The sequence below is a fragment of the Podarcis muralis genome, chromosome 10 (assembly GCF_964188315.1).
Source record: "Podarcis muralis chromosome 10, rPodMur119.hap1.1, whole genome shotgun sequence".
In the NCBI taxonomy this organism is placed as follows: Eukaryota; Metazoa; Chordata; class Lepidosauria; order Squamata; family Lacertidae; genus Podarcis; species Podarcis muralis.
Genome location: NC_135664.1, coordinates 20,034,742 through 20,056,839, shown reverse-complemented (window position 1 = coordinate 20,056,839; position 22,098 = coordinate 20,034,742). Strand labels below are relative to the sequence as shown.

At 43.0% G+C, this 22,098-nt stretch overlaps 1 protein-coding gene across 1 annotated transcript in view; it reads right to left on the bottom strand.

The window, feature by feature from the left end:
• Positions 1 to 22,098, bottom strand: part of SLC13A1 (solute carrier family 13 member 1) — an 85,236-nt gene that overhangs the window by 28,485 nt on the left and 34,653 nt on the right. Inside the window, exons 2-7 of the mRNA XM_028746955.2 lie at positions 20,736 to 20,860; positions 12,636 to 12,764; positions 11,145 to 11,281; positions 1,106 to 1,293; positions 936 to 993; positions 790 to 847 (exon numbers count right to left, since the gene is read on the bottom strand). Coding sequence (XP_028602788.2) covers positions 790 to 847; positions 936 to 993; positions 1,106 to 1,293; positions 11,145 to 11,281; positions 12,636 to 12,764; positions 20,736 to 20,834 — 669 coding nt within the window. The 5' untranslated portion in view covers positions 20,835 to 20,860. The remainder of the gene's footprint in view (positions 1 to 789; positions 848 to 935; positions 994 to 1,105; positions 1,294 to 11,144; positions 11,282 to 12,635; positions 12,765 to 20,735; positions 20,861 to 22,098) is intronic.

Here is a 22,098-nt window from a genome sequence, read left to right as displayed (position 1 = left end):
ATATTGCAGATTACCCGAAAGGCAGGATACTAATAATTTTAATAAAGAAATAATAAATGTGTAGACTTTGGGTTTTTCTGTCCAGTCGACCAACAAAACCACCTACTTTTTTTTTTAGTTATTTGGAAAGCCAGCAAAACATTTCTCACAGTAGGAATTAAGCTACATAAAAAGGGAGATGTCTAATCAGGATTTTATAACTTAGGAACATTTTGCAGCAGTGGAGACTGTAATAAGGGGCACCCATTACACTATGTTTTGAAAAGTTTCCACAATCTTCTATGAGACTCTGATTCTCTCTTGCAAGAGATCATTGTTTAAAATCATCTGGCAGCCCGACACGGACACAGGACGTAAAAAAATAAAAAACAAAAGAATGAGAATCTCAGCCGGAGTAATTAAAACAAGTTATGCATCTGAATGGGCCAAAAGGGCAAACAACAATATAATATGTTGGCTGCTCAGTCTGAAATGGATCTCCGCAGGGACTCTTCTTTAGCTCATCCTTCTAAAGAGAATGACCTGAAGAGAAAACCAGTTGCTGCAACCCAAAAATTGGAAGGAAGAGTAGCACTCTTTCTCGTTTCCTCTTTCGGCTTTATGTGCTTTTCAAGGCTCAAATTAATTCTGTTGGACCTGAAAGAAGTGACCAGAGAGGGTTGTGCCCACAACACTCTCTCCAAAATCCAAATGTGTCAATGGACCTAGAGAAATTAGTGACCCTGACCTACTAGGCTGAAATCAAACCATAATTTCAAAATTAAAATGCCACGATTGCTTATGAAATACCTTTTCCTTCTCAATCTTGCACACAGTGTGAACCACATGAGCAGACCCGTTGCTGTATCTGGAAAAAAGAAACATGCAGAGTTTATAAGTGATCTGCTGTGCTTGAGCAAACTGATATAATATACGTGATCAAAAATAAATTTTACCCATTAAATTGCTTTGTTTTCTCTTTCCAGCCAACCGCTTTGCATTCATCAATATCTTCTGTTTTAAAAGAGAGAGGGAGAGAGGTGAAAAGTTGAATATGAGGGCTTCAGTTTAGCTGGTCTTTCCCCAGGGAAGGTAAAGGTGGGAAACGTCCAACATCCCTGCGTACCATCGAGTTCCAACGCGTGATTGGTGGCTCCATTTGCGTGAGTCATTTCCAGGCCATCCACTTCAGCTTCAGCACTGATGATTTGCTGAGCCACTGCCTCTACGATGGGCATCACCATAGCAGCAGCGGAGGTGTTGCTAAGCCACATAGACAGGAAGGCACAGCTGATCATGAAGCCAAGGGTGAGCCTGAAAGGAGAAGCACCTCCGTGTATTACTCTACAATCAGCCCTCAGCTTAAAACAAAGGAATGGTTCTTTGCCATCAGAATGAGACTGAGTTATCATCTTCATGAAAGAGCTTGAGTTAACAAGTTTGCTACCAAATGAAGTTTTCCACAATGTGGAACTACTTGAGCTCAGACATGTGCCAACCACGGCTGGTGTTTTGGTGCCTTTCAAAGATTTAACTGTGTTCTCAGGCTTCCACTGATGCTTAAAGGTAAAGGTAAAGGGACCCCTGACCATTAGGTTCAGTCGTGGCCGACTCTGGGGTTGCGGCGCTCATCTCGCTTTATTGGCCGAGGGAGCCGGCTTACAGCTTCCGGGTCATGTGGCCAGCATGACTAAGCCGCTTCTGGCGAACCAGAGAAGCGCACGGAAGTGCCGTTTACCTTCCCGCCGGAGCGGTACCTATTTATTTACTTGCACTTTGACATGCTTTCGAACTGCTAGGTTGGCAGAAGCAGGGACCGAGCAGCGGGAGCTCACCCCGTCGCGGGGATTCAAACCTCTGACCTTCTGATCAGCAAGTCCTAGGGTCTGTGGTTTAACCCACAGCGCCACCCGCGTCCCTCCACTGAGGCTTAGTCCCTGATTAATGTTAATTTGCCCCAGATTGCTGCTGTATTATTATTATTTTTTGAAAAAGTTATTACTGTTTAAATGTTTTAACTCCTTTAAAATATCATCAACTCTCTTCTGATGTGCATTCCCTTGGGATGCTATAAGCAAGGCGGTGTAAAAATACATACACAAATAAATAATTCCCGGAAAATAAATCCAGACACGGCACACCTGTGCTACTTACTTTAGTCAACAGGCTATACTGAGCTGAAAGTTGATTCAGGGGTAAATAATATACTCCAGGCCCACCAGTTGCTGTCACACACACACACACACACACACACACACACACACGCACACACACACATACAGCAGATGAATGAAGCAGGGTTATCAAGTTCCTTGCAACATACATGTGTTAACACAGCATTTTCAGCCACTCCAGTGTCATAGGAGTCTTGTAAGGGAACGTTAGAACAACTGTTTTATCTCAAGTCAGACTACTGGTCCATCTAAGTCAGTCTTGAGTTTATAGTAGCTAGTATTGGCTCTCTAGGGTTTCAGACAGAGTATTTTCCTGAACCTGGGTGCTTCCACATCATGTGCTTCTCACTGAGCTGCAACCCTTCCCTATGCTCACATGGTCAAGCTCCAGAATAACCTTCTTTGCCCTTCCATACTCAGGAACCAGAGATTATGCACCCATCCAATTAAAATCAACAATGGGAGGAACAATATAATAAGATGTAGGGCAGGTGTAGAGAACCTTTGGCCCTTCAGATGTTACTGAACTACAACTCTTATCTTCCTTAGCCATTGGCTGTTGGGAGTTTTAGCTTAGTAACATCTGCAGAGAGGCACCGTTACAAAGAAAATGGATGACAAGACCTCAAAGGACCAGGCCATGGAGCTCATCTTTAGGAGAGATGGTTCAATCTATTCAGACAATAAAAAAAACGGCCTTGTAAACTTTCTCTGGTAAAAATGCCCTAGATCACACCCCAACTAACTGCATAGTTATGGAGTACATTCTGGTAAAGGCAATAATTAAAACAAATTATGAAAATTTATAAAATTGTAGTTTCACCAATTGATGGTTGTTGTTTTTTGCTGTGAAAAAGGCTTTTCGAAGGACAGCAGGTTGTACAATGGACTCCTCTCGTATATTATGACACTCTGGGACCAGGGCTGTGTCTTCATGATTTATGATGTGTAAAATGCATGGCTACTTGGACAAGTCTCATTAGAACATCCTAAATTAGTTCAGTGCATCAGATTCCCAATTAGCTTGCTGGCTCAAAGTCCTTCCAGGTAAGCTGATGTTTTCTTCTCTAACCAACAGACAGTTTATCTCCACACAGGTAGGCACTGAAAAACAGTTGCACGGAATCTGCACTCTCAGTTTCCAATTGTATGTGTGGCAGCAGTACAGTGCTAAATGGGGATCTACTTTACTCCCCAAACCAGTGCCCTGATTCATTCCTTTGCAATAGTCACTCCACATGTGCAACTTGGAACTATACTTTCACTGACTCCATGTTCTTGCTGTGTAACAGGGTAGGGAATCTGTAGCCTTCATAAGATGCTGGAGTTCCATGATCGCTAACCAGCATGGCCAATGACTAGGATTTATGGTTGTTGTAGCCCAGTGGCGCTGTGGGTTAAACCACAGAGCATAGGACTTGCCGATCAGAAGGTTGGCGGTTCGAATCCCACGACGGGGTGAGCTCCTGTTGCTCGGTCCCAGCTCCTGCCAACCTAGCAGTTCGAAAGCACGTCAAAGTGCAAGTAGATAAATAGGTACCACTCCTGTGGGAAGGTAAACGGTGTTTCCGTGCGCTGCTCTGGTTCGCCAGAAGCAGCTTAGTCATGCCGGCCACATGACCCGGAAGCTGTACGCCGGCTCACTTGGCCAATAAAGCAAGATGAACGCCACAACCCCAGAGTCAGTCACGACCGGACCTAATGGTCAGGGGTCCCTTTACCTTTTTAGCCCAGTATAAGTTTCTCTTTCTATTTTGTTTTCCTTCTGCCTGCTCTCTGCTGCTTCAGCTTCTCTCCTCCTTGCACCCCCATCCAAGCAAGCCTTTTCTGGAAAGATTCTCCAGCCATTTCTATTTTATTTTTAGGCTGCTTCTCTGGGCAAACTTCCAAAACAACAAAAGAAAATGAGCATCATTTTAAAACTTCAAACAATCACTCCACACACACACACACCCTGGAAACAGCAAAACTCAGACCGGTACCCATCTAATAAACATTAATCTTGGAAGGGGTGTGGGGATGGTCTTCAGGGCCAGCCCAAAAATCTGCAATGTAGAAATTTCACACTGGTCCAGTGGAAGAGAATTCCATCACCATGGGGCCACCAAAGAGGAGGCTCTCCACCTTATTATCTAGGGGGTGAACATACCAGGAGAGACTCAAGTGGATATTAAAGGGATCAGCTATCTTCAGCAATGCTATTAGGTCTTCTGGATAGATTAGTATCCGTTCCTCTTTCCTCACCAAGATTTCACTGCCAATTCCGTTCTGCTGCCATGTGCCCCAAACCATTCCAAATGGGATACTCATTTCTTTGACGCTGCCAACTTGGTAACCTTGCATACTTCGTTGAAGTTGCTCCCACAGCACAGTGCTGGAGATGGCGAAAAATGATTTGGTCAAACTTTAACTTGTGAAAGCACAACCTTGCCTACGTAAGAAACGACTACGAGGTACATGCATCACCTACACCATTTTTACTTCGCAACAAGTGGTCCTAGAATGGATAATTTTTACAAAGATTGCAGAGACCTTTGGAATCGGTGTGGATGGAAAGCATTGCATAAATGTTAATGATTACTTCAGGTAAGGGCAGGCTCCTTGAAAAATGCAAAATGCCTTTACAAGTTATTTGGGTGGCATGACCCACATCCTGGCTGATGAAATCTCGTCTCCTCTGCTTGCTCCTACATTATAGGGGCACCAAATTGTGATCAGGTTACATTTCGGTTCTGGATAATTTCTGCCTATTATGCCTACCTCTTATTAAATGGATGATAGTCATTATTGCAAAAGGCTCTAGATGAGCCCAATTGAACCAGTTTATTTATTTTAAGGTCAGACTAAACATAGACTATTAATGATAATTCTGAAGTTCTGAATGTGATGGTCAAAATGTCCTGCAAATAAATTTGAGGCAATTTCAATCCTCCTACAAAAACTTTGGTCTGGAACAGAGCTCTCAGCCTTTTGCCAGTTTAGCAAAATCTTGCCAGAGGCAACATCCTTGCTTCTTCCAGGAACGGGGGAGAAATCCAACCTGTTCACTTCTCCAAATGATGTATTTATCCAACCAAACAATTCATACTTCTTTGTTTTTTAGCAAAAATAAATTTTAAAAGCCACTTAGAAACCTAAATGACGTGAAAAGTGGGGTATATTATTAATAAGTAAAAATTTATATTATCAGGGGACATGGCAAAAATGCAGAAATTAGGCAAAATTGCATACAAAAAGTATGTATGGGGGGCATACAAAAAGCCATACTTTAAATATAATACAAACTCATCGTGTAAACTTAAGATTTGAAAAGTGAGAAACACAAAGGTGCTGAAATTGGCAGATCACCTGTCCATGCTTCTTCCACTTTCGGGATAAGGTTATGAAATCCAGTGGAAGAATGGCAGACGAAGGTGATTGACTACATGGGACTGGCGGAGATGACTGGCAGAATTCGAGACCGGGGAAAGGAGGCGGTGGATGATGATTGGAGTAAATTTAAAGTTTACCTTAAAAATTGTTATAATTTGGATGAAAACTAGAAGATCAGGGAAATAAGAGATAAAGAACTACAGCTGTTTTAATAACTTAAGGAAGTTAAATTTATGAAACATAAAATAAGTTTATGACGAAAGGGTTGCTGAAAAACTTTGAAACAAGGATGCAGAAAAGGGGTGGTATGGGGAAGTCGATTTTGTGTTTGTTAATGTTTTTGTTTTGTTTCTTTTTATCTATGGAAAATCAATAAAAATTTATATATATATAAAAAAAAAGGTTATGAAATCCAGTCCTTCCTGGGATTTGTAATTTCTAGAACTAGGCAAAGGCAACTTTGCAAATTTTAGTAGGTATCTGGATATGACCGGATTTCATAAGCAAGAATAGGGGATGTAAACATCTCATAAGAAGGCAAATTCTGTACTTCTCCTCCCCCTCTCTTTTGAGGGGGGAAATACGCTACTGCTGTGTGTATGTAACAAAAGAATGAAGACAAGGATGATTTATAGTAGTGGAATGTGATGCTGTGATGCTGAGATGCTGAGTGGAGTCAGGGTGAGTAAAAGGTGGAGAAAGTCATCTGAGAATGACACTCGAAGAGGAGAAGTTTGGATTTGATATCTCAATTTATCACTACCCTAAGGAGTCTCAAAGTGGCTAACATTCTCCTTTTTCTTCCTCCCCCACAACAAACACTCTGTGAGGTGAGTGGGGCTGAGAGACTTCAGAGAAGTGTGACTATCCCAAGGTCACCCAGCAGCTACATGTGGAGGAGCGGAGATGCGAACCCGGTTCCCCAGATTACGAGACTACCGCTCTTAACCACTACACCACACTGGCTCCCCAGACTTTGCATAAAGAGAGGAGTGAGTGGATAGGAAGGAGAGAGGAGAAAAGACTGGTGGGTCAGGATAACTGCTGAAGAGGGAAATCAGTGTGCTTTGTTTTGTCAGGGATGGGGAACCCGTGGCCCGCCAGGTGTTGCTGGACTCCAACTCCCATCAGCCCCATCCAGAATGGCCAAAGATCAGGGATGATGGGAGCTGTAGTTCAGCTACACCTGCATGCTCTGCATCCCTGGGCAAAGGTGTTAAATAGAAGCATTATTTATTATTTTACTGCAATGCCTTGTTCTGTGTTCTTTCCCCTACACACATAAAATGGGGGATTCTAGGAAGCCATTTCTCATTGCATATGCTGGTTTGGGCTTTTTGAAAGCAGAGTCCTACTTGTCTCTGCAATTCAGTAGATGATAGTTGTAGGGCATTTGTGGGGAGGTTAGAAGCAGTCTGGCCTCTGTGGGAGAGTGACCTCAGTGACCTTTAGGGGCCAGGGCCTTGAACAGGAACCGGGAACCTCACCGGATATATGAATGCACTTGTTAGCTAGCCAGTCCTATAGTGGAATGGGAGATTCTAATACAGTGGCACCTTGGGTTACATACGCTTCTGGTTACATACACTTCAGGTTACAGACTCCGCTAACCCACAAATAGTACCTCGGGTTAAGAACTTTGCTTCAGGATGAGAACAGAAATCATGTGGCGGCAGTGCGGTGACAGCGGGAGGCCCCATTAGCTAAAGTGGTGCTTCAGGTTAAGAACAGTTTCAGGTTAAGAACGGACCTCCGGAACTAATTAAGTACATAACTAGAGGTACCACTGTAAACTGATTTGTTTATTTTTAAGGGTGGGGAGGGGGAGGGACAGAAACTGCCTACAGAGAAGAAAAAGAATTCTTCAAAAAAAGAAGAAAGGGGAAATAAAGGATTTGCTTTATTGCAATCTCTTTTTGATAGCAAACAATTTATAAACCAGCATTGAAATGATCATTATGTACACAGAGTGTAAAATTATTTGCGGTTTGAAAACTGACTGATGATCCTTGTTCTAAAGCGGATTTCAAAAGACGATTCCACCTCAGTTTCCCTTCATCCACTCTTCCTACAACCATTTGAAATCCATGCAGATGGCTTCATTTATCACTAGGAAAGGTTTCAGTATTGTTGGCCCAGGTAAGCTGGATGTAAATTCTGAGCAGAACTGGGCTAAGACATCTACAAGATCTGAGACATTTCCCTCAAAATCTCTTGCTATTTCACAAATGAGAAGGAGGCTGCCCTCTTGGATCACATGCCATTATGATGTGACTCTGCAGGGAATTTTTGGGTGCACATCTCAGGTTACTTGCTGCTATAATGACACTATGACATGAAATGACATAACCCAGCTGAACAGACACAGCAGCCTTCCTCTGCCTGTGATGTTGTTTGGCAATAAAAACCGATGTGCACCAGCCAGCATAAACAATGGTTTAGAATTATGAGAGTTGGAGCCCCATAACAGGAAGAGCACCTGGTTTGGGACAGCAGCTATAAAGAGCGAAAAACAATCATCTCAGAAAGTGATAGAAAACACTTTCTTATCTTAACTTGACATATTATCTGTCAAGATAATATTGCTGTTTCAGTGCAACTGGGATAACACCCAGCTCAAAGGGTACTTTTGGAGGGTCAACAATTACCTGTAGGAGGAATTTACATGGAGCCACCAGCCTATTTAACTTCAGCATTGCATATTTTGCATGCCATTAAACATCATGCAGATGTTAAATTAATGGAATTGCTGTTTGACTTGCTTCTTGGTTCAAGTCTGAGGCAACTCTTGAGTACCGTTCAAGTCTGAGTACTTGGTACTTGAGTACTTGGTTCAAGTCTGGTACTTGGTACTTGAGTACTTGGTTCAAGTCTGAGGCAACTCTTGAGTACCGTTGCCTATTTTAGGGTTCCAGTATGCTTAACATTAAGGGACGTGGGTGGTGCTGTGGGTTAAACCACAGAGCTTGCCGATCAGTAGGTCAGCGGTTTGAATCCCCGCGACAGGGTGAGCTTCCGTTGCTCTGTCCCAGCTCCTGCCAACCTAGCAGTTCAAAAGCACAAAGTGCAAGTAGATAAATAGGTACCGCTCCAGCGGGAAGGTAAACAGCGTTTCCATGCGCTGCCAGTAAAGCGAGATGAGCGCCACAACCCCAGAGTAGTCTGCGACTAAACCTAACGGTCAGGGGTCCCTTTACCTTTACCTATTATTGATATTGTGTTATAGGAGAATGACATCAAGTGAAACTAATTGCACCACCATTTCAGGAAAAGCTTCACCTGCTAAACTGCTGTCTGCCACACAGGTGGCTTTGCAAGCGGTGAAGATAACAAACATTCTCAGTCTTCATTTTCCCTTTTAAGCCAAATGGCAACAGTGGCCTGCCTGATGAAGTAGTAATAAGGATAATTATTTTGCTGTTCTTGTTTTTTAAAAACAAAAACAGTGTTTGCGTATTAAAGTACAATATATTATTACAGGAGGCCAGGTGACCACTGGGTGGCAGGCAGGCATGCTTACAAAATTCTCCCCATCCAAATTTCTTTCTGGTTTCTGGGTTTCTGAATCATCTGGTCTAGTTTGCAAGCCACACCAATGCCCAAGGAAGCTGCCATCTTCTATTTTTATTTTCAGGCTCCATAGAGGCCACTGCAAATGCTTAGCCTGCCACAGTTTTAATTTCTTTCTGTTGGTTCTTTAATCTTCTTAATTCTCACCCCACCCACCGCTTGTGCATATTGCTAAAACAGTGAAAAGGGGTGCTCATCCATTGGATTGCTTGCACAGATCAGTAAGAAAGATGGAAAAGCGATGGGAACAAATGGGGAAAAAATTAAAGCTACAGCAAACTATGCCCTTTCCAGAATTAATTTTAGAAAATGCCCATGTTAAATCAGAGGAAAGAATGAGCAAACCCATAAGAGAGCAGTCTGGAACCAAGGTAATCCACTCATCATTTGATGGGCACGTTCAATTGCAGTGCCAAAATCTGAAGCAACAGTCTACACCCTCCTCACAGCACTGTTGACATCTTGCTGTGGGCTTAGAAAACACACACACACACACACATACACTGTGAAATCAGCCTTGATCTGTTCATGTGCTGGGCTTTTCTCTGGCTTTCCTCTGCCCTCCCTGCGTCTTGTGAAACCAGCCAGACTATCAATGAAGAGGTTAGGTAAGATATATTTGTGGATTCCATATTTACGGAATGGATGGCTTCATCATCTCTTTCCCATCTCCTATCTTAGCTTTCTAGTTACTCCTAATGGCCAGGTTTGGCTCTTTGGCGTCTTACGATCATGATGAGATCTTATTAGGTGAAGAAATAATGATACTCCAAACCAAAACTGTGATCAGTCTTGCAGGCAGGGATGTACACACAAGCATGGTCCTCAGGGTCTCCAAGGTTCACTGAGGTTTCCCGTTTCACCCATTCTGCTTTCCCTAACTGTGCTAATTTACCATCATCAAGTGAGAAACTGACAACTCCTTGCTTCCCCTTTCACAGCAGCATCTGACAATTCAAGAACCAAAAAGCCTGCAATGCTGGCAAACTGCTTTTGGTCTTGCTGATTGGATTGACAGGGGCTACCTGACCCCTTACGAACAATAAAAAGGAGCACAACATGACATTTCATTTCTCCTGTCTTCTCGTTTGTAACAGCTGTCAGCAATATTTGGGGGGGGGGGTGGAAGGGGTGGGCTTAGTCTTCCTATCTGTCTGCAATAAAACTGCTTAGCACTACCTCAGCTTTGGATGGAATACTAACGATGAGATAATGTACGAAAGATCTCTCAGTTGCTTAATACCAGTCATTAAGAAGTATGAGTCAGAGCTGTTCACAAATTCATCTGCTATTTTGTTCTGAGCCGTGCGCCACTATTGCCAATAACAGAAGTGTTTCGTGTAAAACTCGTCTTCTCATCCCAACGATATGTATAATTCAATTTTGGCAAAAGGCTGGCCTTAGCAAATCTCTTTAGCAGCCAAATAAAACTGTAATTATGGCTTGTAAATGGCAGTGGTGTAGCATGGGTTGCCAGTGCCTGGGGCAAGGGTTAGGGTTCCTGTGGTTCCTATCAGGGCCGGGCAGCAGTGATGGAGGTGGGGAAGGGTCTTCCCAGCAGTGAGAGAAAAGCTGGGGATGGGAGACCAGTGGTGGCCATTTATTTTATTGTTATTGTTTAGTTCATGAAATTCTTACACTGCTTGATTGGTTTAAAACACACACCCTCAAAGCAGTTTATTTTTCTTTTGAAATTTTGCACACACACACCCAAAATTTTGCACCTGGTGAAACAGCCCCTCTACTCCTCCCACACACACACCATATACTTTGTGATACTTTGCACACAAACCCGCCCAACTTGCCCAAAAGTTGCTACTTGAATTGTTGTGCTCCAATCACAATTACATAACACTGAAAATTCCAACAGGTGAAGCTGCTATTATTGCTAGGGAGCTACAGTGCTGGGGAGTGTAGCATCTGCGGAATTTCTTCTTATTGTGCAGTTTTATAAAGGATAGGTGAAGAAAAGAGCTGGCAAGTCTACTTGCACAACAGAGCCAAAGGGGTTTTCAGTATATCAGTTTCTTTTGTCAGTATGCTACATACCATGCAGGGTTAACACCCACCAGCATCACCATTTTCAAGGCAATTCTCTTGTGCAAATTCCATTTCTCTATTGACGTTGCCAAACAAATCACTCCCGTTAATAGCAGATGAAAATCTTTGAAATAAGCAGATGCCACCTAAAAGCAAAATTCATTTTGTTTAGCTAAATGTGCGCTATTTAGCTACCATGATTCCATCTCAGGAAAATAATGAGCTGTACAATTTGTGGAGGAAAATCGAAACGAATGAAGCCACCTAGATGTATAAAGAGAAGCAACAGGGACTTCAATCCTCACGATTGCTCTTGAAACCAGGAGTTGCTGTTACTAGAGGAATAAAATTAAACTAAAATTAAACATGGGGTGTGTTTCAAGGGGGGTGGGCATGGACAGCACCATGCTGAGGAACACCTGGATTCTAGCACCATCTCTCTGTCCCAGCAGCAAACCCAAAATATGGAGTTCACCCGCCTCTTCGTATTCTCCAGCTTTGCCCAGTCAAGATGTCTACAAATCTGGTGCAACAGTTGGACTTGGATGGGCCTAATGGGAGTTGGTGGAAGGCATAGGAGGTGGGAGCCAGCCTGGTGATGGGCCATAAGAAATTCAGAAGAATGAGAGGAGATTGAAACGAATTTCTCCAGTGCAGAAAGGGTTCTGCAAAGGAGCAGGCCATTTCCATAAAGAGAGTTGAAGAAAGTTGGAAAAGCTGAACTTTTGGCCCAGATTGTATTGGGTTTCAGGGGCAAATGGGATGTGAAATCAAGTTTCAGGTTTCATCACTGCTGTCTCCTGTGTTTCAAAGTGGTAGCAAGAGGCATAGTGGTTGTGATTCCCTTGCTGTACCTTTAGACAGCACCAGTCTCCCCAGCCCACCAGAATGGGCTCAGTAGGGATGCTTTGAGTGTGTCCAAGGCCTTGAGGCATTAAAGGTAAAGGTAGAGGTACCCCTGCCCGTACGGGCCAGTCTTGCCAGACTCTAGGGTTGTGCGCTCATCTCACTCTATAGGCAGGAAGCCAGCGCTGTCCGCAGACACTTCCGGGTCACGTGGCCAGCGTGACAACTGCATCTGGTGAGCCAGCACAGCACACACGGAACGCCGTTTACCTTCCCGCTGGTAAGCGGTCCCTATTTATCTACTTGCACCCGGAGGTGTTTTCAAACTGCTAGGTTGGCAGGCGCTGGGACTGAGCAACAGGAGCGCACCCCGCCGCGGGGATTCGAACTGCCAACCTGACGATCAGCAAGTCCTAGGCGCTGAGGTTTTACCCACAGCGCCACCCGCGTCCCTACCTTGAGGCATTAGGATTTGTATAAATTCACCGTTAAAGAAAGCAAATAAAGCAATCAAATGGTTTGATATTTGGGCTATCAAATATATGGGCAGTTGGGGTAGTGGAAGGGAAAGGAAAGGAGGAGGAGGAGGAGGAACAACAACAACAGCAACAACAACAACAACAACAACAACAACAACAACAACAGGAAATTTACCTGTTTGGAAGCCATAATTCCGAACAATGGGAACATTAAAGCAGGAAGTAATGCGGAAACAGCCAGGGGTAATGCTTCTGTGAGCCAAAAGATGGCCACCACAAATAACGTGTAGGCACATTCTGCTTCCTAGAATTGAAAAGAGAAAAGAGAATGAAAGAAAATCAGATTCAGACTTCTGTACTACAACACGAGCAATCAGACAGAAAACATTATAACCCCTGACTGGAAAGGACGATAAGATATAATGGGGAGACTCTCCTCTTCAACTAGAATCCAGAGATTTCCCAAGTCACATTCACAATGTTGCTGATATAGCAGAAACTTCTGTTCCTTGAGTCATGTTCCAAGAAGGATCACCTGAAGAATGAAATAATAGCTATCTGCCATGGCCATTTGCTTTCAAATTCTAAATATTATGTTTTATTTATTTAATCGTTGTTTTCCACAAACTGTCAATGGAACAGACATTTGAGGAGAGGCATTGCGTTGCAAAGGGGCTGCATCTCAATGAAAGAGCAGGGTGCTTTGAATGAATAAGGTTCTGGTTTCGATGGCGGACACCGCCAGTTAAAAGGACCAGGTAGCAAAAGACCTCTGCTTGAAAACAGAGTAGACAATACTGAGCTAGATAGAGCAACGGAATAAAGCGGATTCCTTCGTTGGCCTCACGTGAGGTGGAAGGCTGTGCTTTGTCCAAAGAGTCTTGGCGCTTTGTCAAAAGCTATATTTCCATTTCCACTCTCCTTCCACCCAACTTTTATGGCCAAAAAAAATGTTACTTCAGATTCCTCTGGAGGAACATGGTGGGAAACACAACACCTGTCACCCACCTGAATACCTCAGAACAATAATAGCAGGGATCGTTTCTCTGTGAGGAGACTGGCAATTCCACTGGTGGGTGAATGTCACAATATTTTGTGAATACACTCATGCGTAGGCTTATTTTGAATCAGCAATATTTTCACCCAAAATGAGACATCTCCATTAAACTTTAAAACAATATGAAAAGATGTTAGGACATCCCTATTTTCATCAGAGAAATTTTGGGATGTTCCTCTTTTCATCAGAAAAATGTTGGAGGCTGTTTCCAGTCCAGTTGCTGGTACAGCTGATACAGCTGGAAAAATAATTATTTCCTCCTTTCCCTCTGATGACAGCCCTTTAGAATAGGAATTTTCTACTGAGATTCAGAGACATGAGAACTCGATGATCCCATGCTCAGAATTTCATCTGGTGAAAGCCACATCCATGCCAAACACACAAACCTAGAAAAATCTGTGCCAGGTATAAGTTTTCCATTAACATATATATTTCATTAATACCAAATCAGCACATCAATATGAAAGTTACTGATCCTGAACCATCTGTACTCGTTTATTTAAGGTGGGGTGTGGAGGTCAACCATACAGACTGTCATAGCCATCTCTGAATTAGCGGGACATTTCCCCACATTTTGCCTGAAGATATTTAAATGAAATGCAGAAGCCAACACAGTGTTAAATGCAAAATTGATTTTGATCATCTGCCGGGGCGGGGGGGGGGCAGAATCTGGGAATGTGGATTGTTACAGGCCAAGGCTTTCAAAAAAAAAAAGAAAAAAAAGAAAAGGAAGTCAAGATATTTATTGACTAAAATTGAGTCTTGGCCAAACTACGCATCTCGCTGTGCTTAACGTGCAGTGTTTAGTTAAGTTTTGGTTGATTAAATAACAGGCATGGGGGAAGGTGATTCCACTGTAAACACTTATTTCTTTACTCTTCACCCAGAAAGGAAATTTCCCACAACAATGACTTAGAATGGAAGGCAAGAGGTGACGAAGGCACCAAATTTTGGCGCCGTACAGGGGGCCACTGAAATTTGAAAGCCCGCCACTGTACACAGAAGCCCATCTGAGTTCCTCATGTGTGTGGGGTTTGGTGACACCCTTTGGTGTCAATGGGAACTTTTCCCTCAGGCTTCAGTCCACAAGTGCCGGGCAGATTTTAATTCCATTTGTGGCAGGAGAGTAAAGAGATAAGCCCTTGGTTGCCATGGTCCAAGGGCCTCTCTACCTAGCCCTCAGCACTCTTTCCAGGCCACACTCTTCACAAATAACACAAACCGTTATTTGTCGGGCTGGAATGGGCCCTTGGACTTGGGTCATTGCTCTCAATTGCCTAGTTGGAGGAAATGGTGTGTAAGTTTGTGTAGAAACTAGCCGATTGTAAGGCAAAATTGACATTTCTTGTTCCATACCCTCCAACATTTCTCTGGTAAAAACAGGGACATATCCTGGGCTTCTGACTCTGCCCACCACTGGGATGTGGCCCTGGAAAGGTTACCCAGAAGGGAATGAACATCGTTTCCCACCCCTAAACAGCAGCATTTTATTACGTGGCTGCGTGGTCTGAGACTATTGCTACCCAAGCAATGCAATTGCTACCCAAGCAAGGCTGCCAAGAAGACGGAGGAGGAGGAGTTTGGATTTGATATCCCACTTTATCACTACCCTAAGGAGTCTCAAAGCAGCTAACATTCTCCTTTCCCTTCCTCCCCCACAACAAACACTCTGTGAGGTGAGTGAGGCTGAGAGACTTCAGAGAAGTGTGACTGGCCCAAGGTCACCCAGCAGCTGCATGTGGAGGAGCGGAGACGCGAACCCGGTTCACCAGATTACGAGTCCACCCTTCTTAACCACTACACCACTCAAGTTCATGTAAGAAGGGTCTGAGGTGCACTGTGGCAGAGCGGCTTTCAAGAGGAGGAATAAAAAGCCACCCTATTTCAGCCAACTTGCTGTGCTGCTGACACATAATCATTGCACACTGTTTCCCCATTTGATTGCTCAACAGAAGTTTCAGACAAAACATCCAGCCAGCACATATATGGCAGGGACAATTTCAGGTTGGGTTTATTTTTACTCAAGCACTGGGGATGCTTAAACCCTACTGTGATGGATTCATCACAATCTTAAGAACTCCTTAGGGATGCGATTACCTCCCCCAGACATGCTGTGCTCTTATCGAGAATGTATAGCCTTCATGACTTGCCACAGGAAATATTTTGAGGGGCAAACTGTCTTTGTGTATTCCAAATCACTCCTTCTCTCCCCCATCTATTGCATCCGTTTCATTGGAGAAATCCCTCATTTGCATTGTAGGGCAAAGAAGATGATAGATAGATAGTTAGTTAGTTAGTTAGATAGATAGATAGATAGATAGATGATAGATTAGATAGATGATAGATAGATAGATAGATAGATAGATAGATAGATAGATAGATGATAGATGATAGATGATGATAGATGATAGATGATAGATAGATAGATAGATAGATAGATAGATAGATAGATAGATAGATGATATAGATAGATAGATAGATAGATAGATAGATAGATAGATAGATAGATAGATAGATAGATGATAGATAGATAGATGATAGATAGATAGATGATAGATAGATAGATAGATGATAGATAGATGATAGATAGATAGATCACATCAATTTCTCCACATACCTCAGTAATTGAAACATTATTAAGACCAACCATAATTGTCATATAATATTGATCAAGCTTTTGTGTTTCCCAGTACCTTTCAACAGGCTTGATGTTATGCAAAGCAGTGGTGCAGAAGGGAGGAGTAAGAAAGAAACAACAACAACAAAAATGCAGGTGGTAAACGTCTTTAAATGATGAACATTTGATATTAAGATATATCTGCTATAGCTCTCTCTCTCTCTTAAGTAAAGGTTAATAAAAATGCCTCTTCGTATAGTTGAAAAGTGCCCTTTTCAGTTCATTCCAATCTAGTGAAAATTATTTTGAAGAAGCTTTGACGTATGGAAAACTTGCCATATCTTTAATCTTGCTCTTCTCTGCATTTTTCAGACTGTGAAACATTCTGAGTTGTTATTTTACTGATGCAGCAGGTGGAAAGAGGCGCAACAGATCCATCCGATATCAGAGTGCATGGAATGTCTATCACTTCCTCACATTTACAACCTGCATCAACTCTCTGATCGTCATAAAAAAGTAATTCTGTGGACCATTGATGATCCATAATGAACCTTCCGGTGGTCCACAGAACCACAGCAGAAATAATGGAGGAAAATTCTCAAGATCTTTTCAAACTTCTGGTGCAGCTTGAGTCTATGTGCAGGGCAGAAGCAAAGGAGATGCATTGCTATATAGTGTAAAAAATTTGCTAGGTGTATGCACACTCCACATCACAGGTACGTTTGTTGATGAGATACGACAGTTTGGGTCAATTCATTGGATTTGAATCTTGATTGTGACAAACACAAGGGTAGCCATCTTCATCACAACTCCATCAGCCCTAGCCAGCATTTTCAGTGGTCAGGGATAATGAAGAGTAGCATTCCAACAACACCTGAGAGGTACCACTTTGGCCATCCTTGCACAAATATCTCAAATGTCAGGGTCCTGTCTGACTAGGATCTTGGGGAGACTTCCTTGGAGGAAGAGGCATGGAATCCCACAGAGAACCCCCAACTGGCAACCTGAAAGAATCTGCTCTTGTCCTATGACAACTCAAATAAGCTGGTCTCATAAACCTCTCACCTGGCCCCCAACAACCTCTCTGATCACTATTTGCACTCTACCTTGACCCCACTATTTCTTGCTGTTCACCAGCTGGCCCTCAAGAGCAAAAGCAGCAACAGGCCTGGTGGGTAGTGCAGAGTCAGTGTAGAACCATTCATGTTGCCAAGAGATGTTATCACCAAAGGTCTCCTGAAGAAGAAGGGTCTACTTGGGAAAAGTCATAGAACAAGGATGTGAAACCTGTGGCCCTCTAGATGTTTCTGGACTACAACCACTCATGGTACCCCGCTGATATTGTAAACTCCAGCTCCCATCAGCCTCATGGCTAACGGTCAGAGATGGTGGAAGTTGCTGTCAAAACATGTGGAGGGCATCACAGTGGCTAGTCCTGCTCTGCAGTTTAAGAGATTACTGTGTGTTTCCAACTTCAGACTTTGGAAACCTCAAAAGTTCATTGATTTAAACCCAGTTTATATGTAGGCCTTCTTCATTTACACCAGGCTTTCCCAAACTTGGGTCTCCAGCTGTTTTTGGATTAAAATTCCCATCATCCCTGACCGCTAGTCCTGCTAGCTAGGGGTGATGGGAGTTGTAGTCCAAAAACAGCTGGAGACCCACGTTCGGGAAACCATGATTTACACCCACAGTCACCTGGGAGCTTCTTCTTCAAGCTGGGTTCATAATTGGTTGTGGACTGCAGCCTCATGGCTTGCAACATTTTCCATCTGATCATTGCCTTTCTAATGATGTATCTTTCCAATCCAATCATCACCTGGCTTCCAAGAGCTGTTTAACATCCTGGGAAACTGATTTCTCCACAGCTGTGTGGCATGAGTGTGATGGAGCAATAGCTTGGGACGGACAGCTCTGCCTACTTTTTAATGTTCTGAGTCATCCAGAATAGATTTTGCCATGGAGTAATAATCACAAAGAAGACGTTATTACCCAGCTCGAGCTATCATTAAAGTCAGAAGCCAACTGCAAGCAAGGCAAAGCCGAGACACATTATATACATATTAAAGGTTCTGTAGCCAGTCTTTCTTCACCATTTGAAGGATGCCTCAAAGGATCATATTGCACATATCCTATGGTGGTGGGAAGTTTAGCACCGGGATTAGTCATTAAAATAACTGATTGAGCAGAGTTAGTTCTCTGTGCCTGAAACTATATTATCCATCTCTTAGGCAGGGCTACATTTCAACAAGGCTGTAAACAAGAGAAATTTATTCACCTCTAGCTTTTATTGCTTGTGATTTATTTCATCAAATCTTTTCATATTCAACCACATTCTCACACAGTTACATAGCCAAAGAAGAAAAAGGAGAACACAGAAAGGCCATCTGTGAACTTATCGCAAATCTTGTCCTAGATGTGAAGTCAAAGTCAGCTATAGCCATGCTGTGAGATGCTGGTGTCTCACAGGTTTCAAAATCATTCCCTTTCCTTTGTAATCATTCACACATAATTCTAGAGAGTTGCCAAACAGTGACCAGCCCTGAAATCTGCTACACACTTTCATGTGTTGAGTTGTAAGGCAACGGCACTGGGATTCTATGAACCATAATTTTGCTGTACTGAAAAGCAATGCTAAGGGTGAATTTGCTTGAACGTCATCCATTTTACAAATCTCATCATTCATTTCCCCTGAGCTCTGCCACAATCAGAAACAGAATGGGGAAAACTTTCTAATGGTCAAGAATGGCCAGTGTTCTGCTCACGGTAGCCCCCTTTAATAGAAACTTGCTCTCTGGCTCTCTCTGTTCCTCCATCACATGGTGCAAGGATTAGAATATCCATCCCATTTCTCCTGTCGCATTCCTGGTTGTCCTCCGTGACTTGGGAGGCGACCATCTGTAGCAGGGAGCTTGCGCTACTTGTGTAGGCTCCCCTGTGCATTTAAGAACCCCGATTTTCATTCACCATATTGTACGTAAATGCCTGCCAATTTCTATCTTTTGGGTAACCTAAAAAGACCGAAACGTTTTAACTCCAGCCTAGGTGTGGCTGCCATTTGTAAGCATCCATGCTTAGCCTGTCAACAGCATCTAAGTCATATTTTCTTTCGACTTAAGATGATTTCAATCAGTGGCTGGAGACACAAACAACGTAACAACACCAGTTTCCCCCAAATATAGAACTGGATTCTCTGCTTCACACAGATTTAGATGTGCATTATCATGTTAAAGCAGGATGTGTGTTGATTTTCGAAGTATGCTGGTCTGTGTATAGATCAGCATGCGTGCTGCTGGACAACTATCACATACCTTTAAAAATAAATATTGCTTTCCAGTGGTGTGTATCTTAGTGCCAGACAATACATATCACATACTGATGCTGGAGGACATGTATCTATCTATAAGTGGTGTGAGCTACAACAGAGGATGGAATCAATTGGATGTCATAGGTTCATCTTTGAATCTGCATAGATTCTATTATTCTCTGTTCTGAAAAGAAATACTTCCTTTGAACATGACCTTGAATGAGGACAAGAAACCATACAATAGTAACAAGAGTTTTGTTTCCTCCCTAAATGAGGGGTGGGGAGCGGGGGGATACAATTCTGTGTATCTGTAGGCAGAGTAGCTCTGTGAAAGTACACTGACATCAAAATTGGCACCATTTCTGAAGAAGATGAAAGGCGGCAGATCCATTGAAATCAACGAGAGTTTTGTCTTTGCCTTTTGTGGAGTCAATACTTCACCCATTAATACCATTAACTTCTGACACACGTCTTGATGAGGCAGCAAGATAAAAGGCCATGTTTCTCCGGTGACAAAGAAATAATGAATTTCTGCTCACTTTGGCCTTCTGTGATTAGTCAACACGAAGGCCTTTAATGTGAAATACTGAATTTACGTGCAAGTACAGGATCCTTTATTAAAACACACAAAAGATTCATGACTACTTGCTATGTGGAAGCTGCCACACACATTGATCTTAATCTGTTGGCAGCACAACTGTCATGTGCCCCTCACAATTTTTTAAACTGGTATGGCACCGGTTTAAATGTATAATGCAGAGCAATGGAGCAAATGATAGCAAGAACGTAACTGATTATCAGCCTATCAATTATTTCATTCCATTCAGCTGGGAATGTTGACATTCCCTCTCTTGTTCCAGTTCTCCAAATACTGCAGCAAGTAACTGTCATTACTGAAATTATATCTCCCATAAAGCTAGCCACAGATTCTCCCTCTCAAATTAAAAAGGCAATTAAAAGATAGATCTTCTTGACACCTTGTACATATCTATAATGACAAAGCACACTAAAGCTATACTCCTGACAGTGTCCAGGGTTTGGTACGGAAGTGAAATGTTTAAAATATTTAAAACTGTCTGGGTGACAGCCTATCCATTTTATCTGCTAAGAACACACCAGGAAGACTTTGCGGAAGATTCTCTGTGATTTTTTTAATCACTTTCAATCTGTATCGCGCAGCAGAGTTTTGTGAAGAGACCAATCTGAGGGGAAAAAATAACTGAGAGGAAGATGAAACATTTCAGTGAGGCTTTGGAAACATAAAGATGTAGGGCAGCAGTTATTATTCACTTACTTTGGTTCTGATGACGAGAGGCAATGGGAGAAGCAGGAGGGGAGTGAAGACGATGAGAAGAAAACGTCGGTAGACCAAGAGTGTTTTGATGACCTTCATGGCGGTGGGCTGCAGGCTCTTCTTTTCTGTGGAAACCATAAACCAAAAGGGAAAAGAGAGATCGAACCTTAAGTAGAAGTGTCTGATTAATATTTCTCCAAACTATCACCTTTAGCCTTTGCAACAGAGCCTTCAGTCAAGCCAAGTTAAAAATAAATATAGCTCTTGATTGTTTTAGTGTCTTACCATTAGATAAGAGGTGCCTTTCCCAGAGAAGATATGAAATACTTTCTATTCTGACTGCACTCTTTTTTTATTCTTCCATTATACCAGGAGGAGATCTAGGAACCCACCCAGGCCATGTTGAGAAGCCTTCTTCTTCACCCTGCCCTTTCATGAACCCTGAAGACAAGCTGGGTAGGGCGTGTGTTCTCTGGGTCCTGAGACCTCGTGAGGAGGTTGTTCAAGTTTCAAAGCTACTTTGGTTAAATTCAGAAGTACAGTGGAAAGTGACCTGAAAGGAAATGTTCAGAACTCTTGCTTCGTACTCTGATAGCACCATACCGGTGTTCCTCCTTACTGTGAGTGGTGAGAAAGGGATAATTTAAGCACAGTGTTCTTGGATGCCTCTGAACCACAACAGTGTTGTGACCTGTGCCGGAGTGCAGTCACAGGACCTCTCAGGTAGGCGCCATTACAGGCCAGAGCTTCTCCTGCCCTCTTCTTACCTTCATGTACTTCTGAGAAGCGCAAAATGAACATTTCAAGTCAAAAGAGAAACTGGCCGGCGTGTGCGATTCTGCACTTTTTTTATCTATGAAAAATAATAATGTGGCAGTCTTTAGCTGCTTCCCATGTCTATATGTGTTTTCTCACCCTGCTGCTTGTTGACAGGTCCCATTTTTAACTGTAGCCTGGGGAGCGCAGAGTTCAGCTGTCTGAGTAATGTATGAAGCATGCTAGGATGGCAGAAATGCTGAGTCAATCAAAATATCCCCATGATGTGCAGGAATCGTCTTGCTATGATGAAAGCATAGGACTGGCATCAGCACCCAGGGCCTCCTGGAGGTGCAGCCCCATTGTTCTGCCCTCTTCCTGCAGCTGAATTGAGTCACCATTTCCTACAACACGCTTAACCTCTTAGGAGTTGCCAGGAAATCAAATGGTGGCTAAACCCAGGTGCCCAACCCTGCTTGGAATACTGTCACTGCAGCCAGGAATGTTCCTGCTCACCACAGCCAACTGACAGAAGAGGAGAAGAGGGACACATTGCTCAAGACCTCCTCAGACCTGGAGCCAGCCTATGAAACTGGACCCGCTAACC